The 12,530-nt window shown below is 42.9% G+C and overlaps 1 protein-coding gene across 5 annotated transcripts in view; it reads left to right on the top strand.

The window, feature by feature from the left end:
• Positions 1 to 12,530, top strand: part of klf12b (Kruppel like factor 12b) — a 301,395-nt gene that overhangs the window by 140,970 nt on the left and 147,895 nt on the right. For 4 of the 5 annotated variants that reach the window (XM_063048451.1, XM_063048453.1, XM_063048450.1 and 1 more), the window contains one exon: positions 11,053 to 11,142. In XM_063048451.1, the coding sequence (XP_062904521.1) occupies positions 11,077 to 11,142 (66 nt within the window). In that variant the 5' untranslated portion in view covers positions 11,053 to 11,076. Of the gene's footprint in view, positions 1 to 11,052; positions 11,143 to 12,530 lie in introns of those variants that run through there. The other variant, XM_063048454.1, reaches the window with a different exon arrangement.

Genomic DNA, 12,530 nt, shown 5'->3' with positions numbered 1-12,530 from the left:
CTGAATATCCCCAAACTCCCGGTGAAGTAGAGCCACTGGCTTGTCGTCTTCATGACTGTATCAATATGTTGGGCTTAGAATAGATCCTACAAGATGCTGATTCCTAGGAATTTAAAGTTGCTCACCCCTTTCCACTGCTGACCCCTCAATGGGGAATGTTGTGTTTTCTGCAAACTTCCCCTTACCAAACGTTGAGTGTATGATGGGGCCAAAACCAAGATATGATAGGTCAGATACTACAACCATTCTCCCCCACCCCATCCCATTTCAGTTAGACCAGTTTCATTGTTTGGAATTGTTACGGTGTGTTCTCTTCATTGTCCAGTCCTCCGAGGTGACTCAGTTACTTGTAAGCCTATTGAGTATTCCCTGAATTCTCTGGAGCTGAATGTGTTGCTGGGCTACTTCAGGGAGAAAATTACATATTAATCACATGGGCTGGGTTAGAGTCACATAGAAGCCAGGCCAGGGAGGGATGGTGGATCCCTGTCCTATAAAAGACATGAAACAGGTAAGATGTTACAGCAGCGCAAGAGATGCTTGAGAAACACAGTGGGTCAGGCAGCACCAATGGAGGAAAATTGTAAGTTGATGTTTTGGGTTCAGACCCTCATCTGGACTGAACAAAGTATCTGTAGTTTCCTGTGTCTTCGTTCTTCTAATCCACTGTCTCTTCTAAATATGCTATCCTTTAAGAGGTTTTCCTCCTCATGGTCCGGATGAAGGGTCTCAATCCAAAGTATCAACTGCTCACTTTCCTTCATAGCTACTGCCGAACGCACTGAGTTCCTCCAACATCTTATGTGTTACTCCAGATTCCAGAACTTGCCATATCTTGTGTCTCCAAGATGTTACAATGACCTGGAGGATTCACAGTCACCCTTACATAGAGTTAGACAGCTTGCAAACAGATCCTTTGATCCCAGTAGTCCATGCTGACCGAGCTGTCCCACTCGGGCTGGTCCCACTTGCCAGTGTTTGGCCGACAACCTTCTAAATCTTTCCTATCTATGTACCCGTCCAACTGTCTAAAGATTGTTTTTTACCTACCTAACCATTTCCTCCAGCAGATCATTCCACATACATACCACCTTTTGTGTCAAAAAAAAATTTCCTTTGTTTTAAATCTTTTCCTTTTCATTCTAAACCTATGCCCTCTAGTTCTCGATTTTCCCAATGCTGGGAAAAGGTCTTCGTTCACCCCTTCTATGCCCCTCATGATTTTACATACTTCTATAAGATCACCCCTCATACTATAAGGAATAAAGTCCTAGCCTGTCCATCCTCTTCTCCCTATAACTCAGCCCCTCAAGTCCCGGTATCATCCTTGAATTTTTCTGTGTACTCTTCCCATTTTAATAGTATCTTTCCTATAGAAGGGCAACACATACTGGCCTGCTGTTCCACTCTCACTTCGACATCCCCTGTGGTGGTTTTGATCTTGTCTATCTGGATCTTGCATTCTGGCATCTGAATTATTAGACTGGTACACAACCTTGTTGATATTATAACCCCAATGGTAAGATAAATTCGGGAAAGACCTAGAACTAGAAAGCGTAGGAAACTTGAAGTTGGCTGAAGAACATAGAACGTAGTGCAGTATAGCTCAGTGTTGTGCTGACTATATAAACCCACTCTACAATAAATCTAACCCTTCCCTCATAACTCCCCCCCCGCCACATTTTTCTGACATCTACTGTATTTGCCTACCTAAGAGTGTCTTAAATGTCCCTATTGTGTCAGCTACTACCCCACCCCGGCAGTGTATTCCAGTCACCTGTCGCTGTTTGTTCAAAACCAAAAGTCCCTAAACTTTCCTCCACTCCACAAATGGATGCCTTCTGTTATTGATTATTGGCACTCTGGGGGGAAAAAGTTGTTGGTGGTGTACTCTATTTGTGCCTCTCAGAATCTTACATAGACCATAAAACCATAAAATATAGAGCAGAAATTAGGCCATTTGGCCCATCGAGTCTATTCTGCCATTTCATCATGGCTGATTCAGTTTTCCTCTCAGCCTCAGTCTCCTGCCTTCTCCTCGTATCCCTTCATGCCCTGACTAATCAAGAATCTATCAGCTTCTGCCTTAAATGTACCCAATGACTTGGCCTCCGCAGCCGCCTGCAGCAATGAATTCCACAGGTTCACCACGCTCTGGCAAAAGAAATTCCTCATCACTGTTCCAAATAGACATCCCTCTATTCTAAGGCTGTGTCCTCTGGTCTTGGACTCCCCACTATAGGAACCATCCTCTCCAAATGTACTCTATCGAGGCCCTTCAACATTTGATAAGTTTCAATGAGATCCCCCTCTCATTCTAAATTTCAGTGAGTACCGGTCCAGAGCCATCAAACTGTCCTCGTATGATAAGCCTTTCAGTCCTGGAATTTTACTGAACCTGCTTTGAACCCTGTCCAATGTCAGCACATCCTTTCTTAGATATATAGCTGCTTCGTTATCACGCAAGGTCAAGAATGGTCCTTGTTTAAAACATAGAACAGTATAGCACAGTAAGGGCCTTCAGGCCCACAATATTGTGCTGACCAGGTAACTTACTTCAAGATAAATATTGCTTTTCCCTCTCACATGGCCTTCCAGTTTTCTTTCATCCATGTGCCAATCCAAGAGTCTTTTAAATGTCCCTAATCTATCTGTCTCTACCACGAACCCCGGCAGTTCCACACACTCACCACTCTGTGTGTTTAAAAAAAATCTTCCCCTGACACTCCTCCTATACTTTCCTACAATCACCTTAAAAGTATGCGCTCTCGTATTAGCCATTTCTGCCTTGGAAAAAAAGGCGCTGGCTGTAACTAGATGCTGCACAGTAATGTAAGACTCAGTCAGAAAGGTTTGTCACTGGTGCCACATTTTTCACCTCAGATGCATGTCTAATGACTTCATTCCCCCTGCAACGCATATTGCCGGATCTTGGGCCACATGGTTTCAAGGTGCACCTGTTGTCGTGCACTCTCAGAACAAGCAGCTTTTAATAGCAATGCTCCCTGTGCGGCAGTGTGCTTTAAAAGGAGCCTCCCTGAGCAGGTCCCAAGCTTGGAAGTGGGAATCTGAGTCGGCCTGATTTCCCCTTGACTGCGTTTGTGCAGTTGCTGGGCAACCCTCATCTCACCATTACCAAGATACTGTTGGATTAGAGCCTAAATTGTCCTTTTTCTTGCAGTTTAAGTTTCTTTATACAGTATTTGTGTATGTTTGTACAATCTCCTGTTTTTAATTTAGTCAATTTTTAAAAGTAATTTATAATCTAGTTGGTTCTGTAAAGAAATGTGAACACCAAGCAATCTCCTGTGTTGAGCAGCATATGTTGGGGGTAAAAAGAATTGTTGACATTTTAGGTTGAAACCCTGAATCAGGCTCATGAACAAAAGGAGATAACTACACTTAACTGCACTTGCCCCATCATTGAAACGTTTCCTCAACTGATGATCTCACTTGCAGCAACTCTTTATCTCATGTTCTCATTCCTTATTGCTATTTATTTGTCTTTGCATGTGCTCAGTTTGGTGTCTTCTGCACTCTGGTTGATGTATAATTGATTCTGTTATAGTTAATATACTATAGACTTGCTGAGTATGCCTACGGGGAAGTGAATCTCAGGGTTGTATATGGTGATATATATATAAAATTTACTTTGAACTTCGAGAGTGAAGTTAGCCAGCATAAAGAACAGAGGATGAGTAGTGAATCATACTCACAAGAGATTCTGCAGATGCTAGAAATCTTGAGCAATGCAGACAAAATGCTGGAGGAAACCAGAATAAGACGGTGGGAGGAGGAGGAGAAGAAATAAAAGCTGGCAGGTGATAGGTGAGACCAGGAGAGGGTTCTGGTTTCTGCCCCATTCCTGATGAATAGGCTCGGCCTGAAATGTCCGCTCTTTATTTCTCTTCATGGATGCTGCCAGTTGTGCTGAGTTCCTTGAACTCTAGTTTTTCTAGCTTTTTTGTCTGCAGCCCGTGTCTTGCCATAAATAGAGCTGTTTCATAGCCTGGTCTTATCAAGCCATTTCCTTATCTGTCCATTTTGAGCTACTTTTCAGCATATGACAACCATGACTTTTTTTTTCTTGGTTCATTGTTTTTGTCTTTCTTCGGTTCTCACTTACAGTGGAGTGTGCTAGACACTGTTATTTACACCTAATGAAACAACTGTACCCACAAGATTTGCGCCTCATTCTTGACTGCTGAAGTACCTTCTGGACAATATTATCTTCAGGTCCAACAATACTGACCTCCTTACCTGCCAGAGCACAACTTTCCACCAATCCATTCTTGCTTCTTCCGTCCACCAGTGTCAATTCCAACCCCTATCCCACCCCCATCCACTTATCTTTGTGCACACCTCCCAACTGATCAAAACTTGGCTTCAGTGCATACCCTGACCACTGGTCCTTTCTCTCCCATCATCTCCCTGGCAGTGCCTCCCATTCTCATGATTTACCTGCTAACCTCCTTCATACCTTAACCCTGAAGCACCATTGAGTCCTCCAGCAGGAGCTGTGAGATCAAAATGGTGTTAGCACATCTTATAAAGGTGGATAAAAGTACCCCTCTATTCTTTCTGGCCCTATTTGTTTTACCCAGACACTGTACGACCACATCTGCTGATTAAGCCCACAGAGAAGTAAAGTTCTCATGCAATTATTCACCAGGGACTGGATGATGTATTGCTTTACCCCTTGGAATAGAATCCAATCAAATTCAGACAATGATTAAAGGCTAATCTCACAGTTTACTGAACACTCAGAGAAAGTATGCAGTCTCCTGGCCTTCTGCATTTCAGGACAGATGTTGCTTTTTTTTTGCAAAGTGCTTCCTAGAGCAATAACTGGGAGGTTGTCATGGTGGTAGTTTTAAAAACTAAATAAAGAAACAGTACTGGGGTATTTAATGTTAAGTATTGTTTGATTTTTTTTTGTTTTAGAAAAAATGTTAAGAACACTAATAACTCTTAAAAATAAAAGAATCTTCGCTATCTTGACCTGATCTGTCTGTGACGCTAAAGTTCAAAGGAATTTTTATTATCAGAGAACATGCATGTCCCCACATACAATCCTGAGATTGATTTTCCTGGGGCATACTCAGCAAAACTATAGAATAGTAACTGAACAGGACCGATAAAAGATCAAGTAGAGTGCAGAAGATGAGAGGTGCCAGTTCTGTGAGAGTGCTCTTTGGGACATTGAATATAAAGGGACAGTGCACAGTTAAAGGCAGGACTGTTAATGACATTAATGTACAAAGGAATGTTGTGGTTTAAGTCTACAGCTCCTGAAAAGGGGCTGCACAGGTTAACAGGGTGGTGAAGAAGGGATGCAGCGTGCTTGCCTTTGTTAGTGGAGGCACTGAGCTCAAGAGTCAAGGAAATGAGCTGCAGCTTTATAAAGGTCTGTTTAGGCTGCATCTAGAGTTTGGGTTCAATTCAGGCTGCTCCATCATTGGAAGGATGCAGAGATTTTGCAGTGGCTTACGGGGACACTGGCTGGGTTGGAGGGTATCTTTTTAAGGAGAGGTTGGGCAAACTCTCCTTGGACAGTAGAGTTATGAGAGAAATAGATAATGTGCACAGTGGTATGAAAAAGGAATTATTGTTTTCCCGGCGTACATGACACATAAATCTTCTCATGCTTCCAGCCGGATACAGATGCGATAGTAACTGACAAAGCATTGGTTATAATTAATACCTTAACCTGGCTGAAAGTCTGAGAAGAGTTTGTTGGTGGATGGCAGTACTTTTCTCTGTGGGTCACAGAGTCTAATATAGAACATAAGTACATAAGGAGTAGGAGTCGGCCATCTGGCCCGTCGAGCCTGCCCTGCCATTCAGTAAGATCATGGCGGATCTGGCCATGGACTCATCTCCACAGACCTGCTTTTTCCCCATAACCCTTAAGTCCCTTACTATGCAAAAATCTATCCAACCTTGTCTTAAGTATATTTACTGAGGTAGCCTCCACTGCTTCATTGGGCAGAGAATTCCACAGATTCACCACGCTCTGGGAAAAGCAGTTCCTCCTCATCTCCATCCTAAATCTGCTCCCCCAATTCTTGAAAGTCATGCATTTAAGGTGAAGGGGGCAAGTTCAGAGGAGAGTGCAGGGTAGGTTTTTGTTCACAGAATGGTGGGGTGTCTGGAATGTGCTGCCAGGGATTGTAGTGGGAGGCAGGCACACCAGAGGCATTTAAGAGGCTCTTTGGTAGACTTAACTTTACAGAATTAACTTTATTATCACTGAGATATGTTTTGAAATTTGTTGTTTGTGGAAGCAGCACAGTGCAAGACATAAAAATTTCTTTGTTACGAAGAATAAATAGTGCAAAGAGAAATAACAAGTTAGTGTGTGGTGAAGAGAAGGATAGGGACATTGTGTAGGCTGTAGGGATGAGTTTAGTTCAGTGTTTAATTAGATTGGCACAAGATTGTGGGCCAAAGGGCTGGTTCCTGTACTGTACTTTTTCGTTCCATGTTGTTTTATGTTCTGGATGTTGGTGCTTAACTGTCTGCATGTTTTCACTTGTACCCATCCCAAGACAACTTTGGTGCTGATGAGTGCCAGCAGCTCCACTGATGTCCACATCCTGATTGTCAGTTTTGAGAAACCGAAGGCCTAATGAAATCAAATATCAAAACTTCACTGGTCTGTGGAGAAGAGGAAAGTAATGAATTAGACTGTGTCCCAAATTTGTCCATTTCGGTACTGCTGTACCTTTGTGTCTCACTTCCTTCCTTAAGGGTGGTGTATTTCTTTTCATTGAGTGGACACTGCTGCTTGGACAACATTTTTTTTCTCATTCTTATTTGCCTTCAAGATGGCTGCATTGCATTGAACTGCTGGTATAACGAAGGTGCATCCGTGGTGCTGTTAGACGGACAGGCCCAGTGCCAGTGAAGAAATTGCAATGAAGTTCCTGACTAGTATTGTGCTCATTTTTGCGGTATTGTGAAATGACAATAAAGATTTTGGAGAGGAATTTGGCAGTCAATGGCATTTACATACAAGTGCTGTTCTTGTCCTTCAGGTGGTAGAACTTGGGGAGGTCCTGACAGATTTGTTTTGTTGATGATGCCAGACATCCCATCCTGCGGAAACTCATTTCAGGGAGGTAGCACCACCATTTCAGGGAGGTAGTACTCTGGCCCCCTGCAACCCCATAGCTCCCCCCAACCCCCCCCCCGGTTGACCTCCAAGGGTGTATGTAATACTTCGTTTAGTGATTTTGTCTAATCTGTAAACCAAGTTGCGTACATGCAGAAAATGTGACATTAAAAAATGGACTTACATTAGCATGGAGTTTTTTTTTATTCTATTACAACCTTAAGCAAGTCTACAGGGAATTTGGCCTCACATCGTAGGACATCAATAGAGTAGCTCCTTAGCAGCTGGCCAGCTAGTTTAAATAACGTTAGCTATGCTAATGAACGAATGACACCTGTTAAACTCACCTCAACATGTCTTTCGCATTTTAACCCACCATGGGCAATAGAAAAGTCACTGTTGCAACTAGTGCAGCGAGCAACACTGTCGTTATTTTTGAGGTCGACTGTAAAGCCCGCCCACAGAGAAAACTGATGGGTCTACTTAGCACGAAGAGAGACCAATCAGGATGCTCGCTCTCGCTCTCCCTCTCAAAAAAATCGATTTCTGGGATATTGTATATAATTTTTGGGAGTCAGGGAGCCACTATCAATATGCGGGAGACTTCCGGAACTTCCGGGAGAGGTGGGATGTCTGTGATGCGCTCTGTAAGCTTGGTGCGCTGGGGGCAAGAGGATGTGTAAGACAATGAATGTGGTGCCAATCATTTAGACTGATGTGAAATATCATGAGCATTGTTGAAGCTGCCCTCACCCAGAGAAGTGGAAAACATTTCATTGCACCTGTAGTCAGGGGAAGGCTTTTGAGCAATCAGAATGAGCTATTTTGCCACGGGGGTCGGAGCCTTTGCTCTGGTTACTACAGCATTTGTGGAATTACTGCAGCTTGGTCAGGGAAATGAGAACGGAGGTTTAACCAAGATGTTGTCATTGGCTATCAAAAAGAAAAGGAGTTAGAAGTGGAGTTGAAATGACCATTGCCTGCCACTTGTTAGTGCAAATGTTATTGGTTTATTAGTGTCTCATGTACAGTGAAAAGTTTGTCTTCAATACTGTATACAGACCAAATCATTACACAATGCATTGAAGTAGAATAAGGTAAAACAACAGCAATGAAAAAGTTAATGGAAAAAGTGCAGTGCAAGTGAACAATAAAATGCAACATCATAATGAGGTATATGGTGAGGCCAAGAGTTCACCTAATCTTACAAGAAGTCTGTTTGAGAGGTTGTGAAGCTGTCTTAGAGCCTGGTGGTACATGCTTCCAGGCTTTAGTATCTCCTGCCCGTTGGAAGAAGGGAAGGTGTCAAGGCATTCAGGTATGGCCTTAGTGAGTGTGTGTGTGTGTGTGTGTGTGTGTGTGTGTGGGGGGGGGGGCGGGGGGCGGGGGAGAGAGAGATACTGAAGGGGGTTGATAGTTCCCAGACTTTAATGCGAGCAGGATTTTAAAGGAAAGGAAACAATAAATGCTTGGCCAAACAGGGCTGTTTACTAAAACCCTCAAATGGAAAACTGGATGCCAACACTATGGCTGAAAGGAATATCTAAACACAAAATAAATGCTGCTCATCTCCATCTGCCACTTTCTCAGGCAAGGCCGAATGTAGGCAGACAGTGTAACGTTGCTGTGCTTTGCTCAAGTGTTGACAAGTGCTACAACGGAAAGAAGGGAGTTAAATACCACCATAACGAAACAGTAATTAGCTGAAGCGTGCATATTGGCAAATGCAGTTGCCGAATCTGCTGCGCTGCCCACCTATGGGGGTGCGTAGACTCTGTAGCAGAGTCTGAACTTGTGACAGAGGGTGGGGTCCTTGCTGGCTGCTTTACTGAGGTAGCGAGAAATCCATAGAGGGGAGGGCTGGTTACTGTGCTGTGTTCTCTGCACTCCCTTGTGGATATGTGCAGAGCAGTTGGCATGCAAAGCCATTAGGCATCTAGACAGAATGCTTTCTGTGGTTATGTGCATTTACCAGCACTCTGTGTATTATACTGAGTGCACGGAGAGTGGGGCCACTTATTGCATAAGTGGGTGATGGGGCACTCTCAGTGGTACATCATTACTGTACATCCGGAGGTTGCTCACTCGTTGTACCATGCTGCCCCTCAGAAGGGAAGAGGAATGAGGGAGGGAGGGAGAGAGACAGAGAAGGTAAAGTAGGACAATGAGGGGTGTGAGGAGGAGGAAGAAGGAGAAGAGACAAAGGAAGAGGGAATGAGAGAGAGACAATTGGGGGAGAAGTGTGAGAGACAGAAACGTGAAGGGAGAGGATGTGTAGAGGAAGGAGATTCAGTGAAGACTCTCGTAGCACTAAGTCTGAAGTCTAAATTTAATAGCCAGACTTGCTCCTGAGAATGAGATCCAGGGCTCGGATTGGTTCGTGAATCACTGGTTTGAGACAGCATTTGTGTGTATTTGTGCACACTGTAAGCATTCACAATGTACAGACAAGTGTCTCTCTGTCTCTCTCTCACATGTTAGAGAATGAGGGGAGATTTGATTGAGATGTACAAAATTAAGAGGGGTTATGTATAGATTGGGTAAATGCAAGCAGGCTTTTTCCTCTGAGGTTGGGTGAGATGAAAACTAGAGGTCATAGGTTAAGGATGAAAGGTAAAATATTTAAGGGGAACATAAGGGAGAAGTTCCTTGCTCAGAGGGTGGTACGAGTATGGAATGAGATGCTAGTGGAAGTGGTGGATACAGGTTTAGTTGCAACATTTTAGAGAATTTTGGGTAAGAATCTAACAGTTTGGCACAGACTAGATGGGCCAAAGGGCCTGTTTCTGTGCTATACTGCTCTATGACTCAAAAAGCATAGATCACTAAAGGCATTTCAAGCAATAGAGAAATATCTTGTTTAAAGCAATCAGAAGGATAATCAAAACCACAATTTTGGAGTAAAAAAACTGGGATTAGAGATGGGAGGGGAAGACATCAGAAAACCTCAAGTTGACTTTGACGAGATAATCCTTTAAATCGTTTATCTCAATCAATAAACAAATACAAGCTCCTGAACCATTGGCTGATGTTCCTGGGGGCAGTTTTAATGCAAAATTTAGTGAGTGTAGTTGGTTGTGAAATCAATTGCAGTCAAACAGTGAGAAAAGAATTCACCACAGGCATATTATGTTTTATTCTGGCAGTTCATTAATCATACATTTCTCAAATCTCTTGCTGGTTCTTTACTGTTCCAATTCTGTGTAAAATGGCCATTTTTATGTGAGGCAGCTGCTTTGCTCTGGAGGAGTGCTTCCTACGAGGGATCAGTCCCATCCTTTAATGTCTGTCTGCAATCTGGCCCAAGCCACTTGCAGTTTCCCTGGCTGAGTTCAGAAAGGGTGTTTTCTTTCAAACAAAGCAATGGCAGGGCAGGTCCTCTTGGGCCTACGAGCAAGGGGTAGGCTGAGTCATCGCCCCAGATTGGACAACTGAGTAACAGCTCATGGAGAGGGAGAAAATGCAGATGCTGGGTGTCTGAAGTAAAAATAGAAAATAGTGGGAGTATTCTGTAGGTCGGGTACCATCCGTTTGTGATGATTGAAGTTGTGAGAATCTTTTTTTATAAGGTGAATCATTTAGGGTGCCGAATGCACTCCTGAGAAGACTGTTGGAGGTAGGTACTGCTGTGGTGCTCATAAAAACTAACTTGTAAAAGGTCTTGGAGGAAAGGATTTGTGGGATCCCAGGGAATGAAGACATAGGAATGGCTCAATCTGTCATGCATAGATCTGGCACAGACTTGATGGGCCAAGTGGCCTCCTGTGCTTCTGCCATTGTGTTATTCAACCCCGGTGTGCAGCACGAATGTGTGAACTGCATGGACTGTTGATTGTAGTGTTTGGGGTTTCTTTAGATTTTTCTACTGGATGTCTGGCTGAGGCGTGGGGGAGTGCAAATGGACCTTTGACTCATAACTCCTATTTCCTTTGCAGTGGTCGGGCGCCTTTGAAAACATAATGTTAATGCTCGACGGGATGCCGGCAGGAAGAGTCAAACCCGAGCTCCTAGACTCTGAGAGGGGGGTAAGTCAAAGTGTGCAGATAAATCCCTTTTTCCCAGCAGCAGTAATTACTTCCAGACAACATGGTCTCCTTACAGCCTAAACCACAAAGTGTACTCATCCATCTCTAGCCCTCTTCTCCTTCTGATGATGTGTAGTCTGACACCTAGGAGGCCGACATGATATCACCATACTCAAAAGCCAGGGGGGAAAAGAAGTGTTAGTGAAGGAAGTTCAAATGCTTCTTACAACAGATTGCAGTTTTTTTTGCAAGACATTCATATTTTATGCACCTCCATCTACTGTATCTTGTACATATAATGGCTCAGTGAAAGTACAACATTTGCAAACTCCTTTACCCACCAGCATCTTAATAATAACCACAGTATCTGTGCTGGTAAAACAGAAAAATAAGAGAAGGGTGAAGAAATTACAAATCTACAATAAAATTAATACTAAAAAAAACTAATAATCTAATTTCTTGCTACATAAGCTGACAATTTATAACAATAGACCATCTGTAAATTTCCTTCAAGGGCAATTGTTGGTATTTTGTTTGTTCTAAAATTAGCAGCGTGCCTTTGCTACCTTGGGATTCTGTGGAATTTCCTCCCTATGGCCACCTCACCCCTTCCCCCGCCCCTTACAATGTGGCTGTAAACCAATCATAAAAAAATGAAACTGATTTAGGGACAAAATTCCTTATTTTAAGCAAATGAACTAGTGTTGATGATCAGGGATGTAGCTTGGAGTGTTGCAGACCACGGAGCTGGGGGAGATGGTTTGTGAACAAAAGAGGCAATGTCTTTTTTTTGTACTGTGGCTGAAATCCTTTATGTCAGTGGAACCAGCTCAGAGATGATAAGGAATAAGCAATTAATATTAGCCTTATAATTTAGAAAATACAGAAGTTGAGGGGAAAAAGAATTCCACACAAGGAGGATATCACTTGCTGAAATTTTAAGCACAACATGTTCTGTGACTTAAAGCCATTTGAGGTGGAGTGGGACAAAAATAGCTGGAAAAATACAATGATCCAATGTGACTGGACAGTTCTAAACTCGTTCTAAGAAACTGCTGGAAATTAAATAGTCGGGCTGTTTATAGGCACGGAAAGGCATTCCTAAACTGCACAGAGTGGAAGTAAACATGACAGAATATTAAAATGGAATGGCATTGAATGAAAACCATCAGCCATTCATATTGGCTTTCATTCAAAGTTTCCTCCCATGTGACATATCAAAGACAATTTATTTCTCATGCAGGAGCTTTTTTCAGGTTCTTATTTTATAGGGCATTAATTCTGTTTTACATTTTATCAAATAATAAATTAATGCAACATCTCAGTATAATGCAAACTGAACTTGCAGTGGTGCTTAGTAACATAACCCCTGACCAAGGATATTTTAC

The sequence above is a fragment of the Mobula hypostoma genome, chromosome 5, assembly GCF_963921235.1.
Source record: "Mobula hypostoma chromosome 5, sMobHyp1.1, whole genome shotgun sequence".
NCBI classification, from domain to species: domain Eukaryota; kingdom Metazoa; phylum Chordata; class Chondrichthyes; order Myliobatiformes; family Myliobatidae; genus Mobula; species Mobula hypostoma.
The sequence above is the reverse complement of the archived record's forward strand: the minus strand, read 5'-3'. Positions and strand labels throughout refer to the sequence as shown.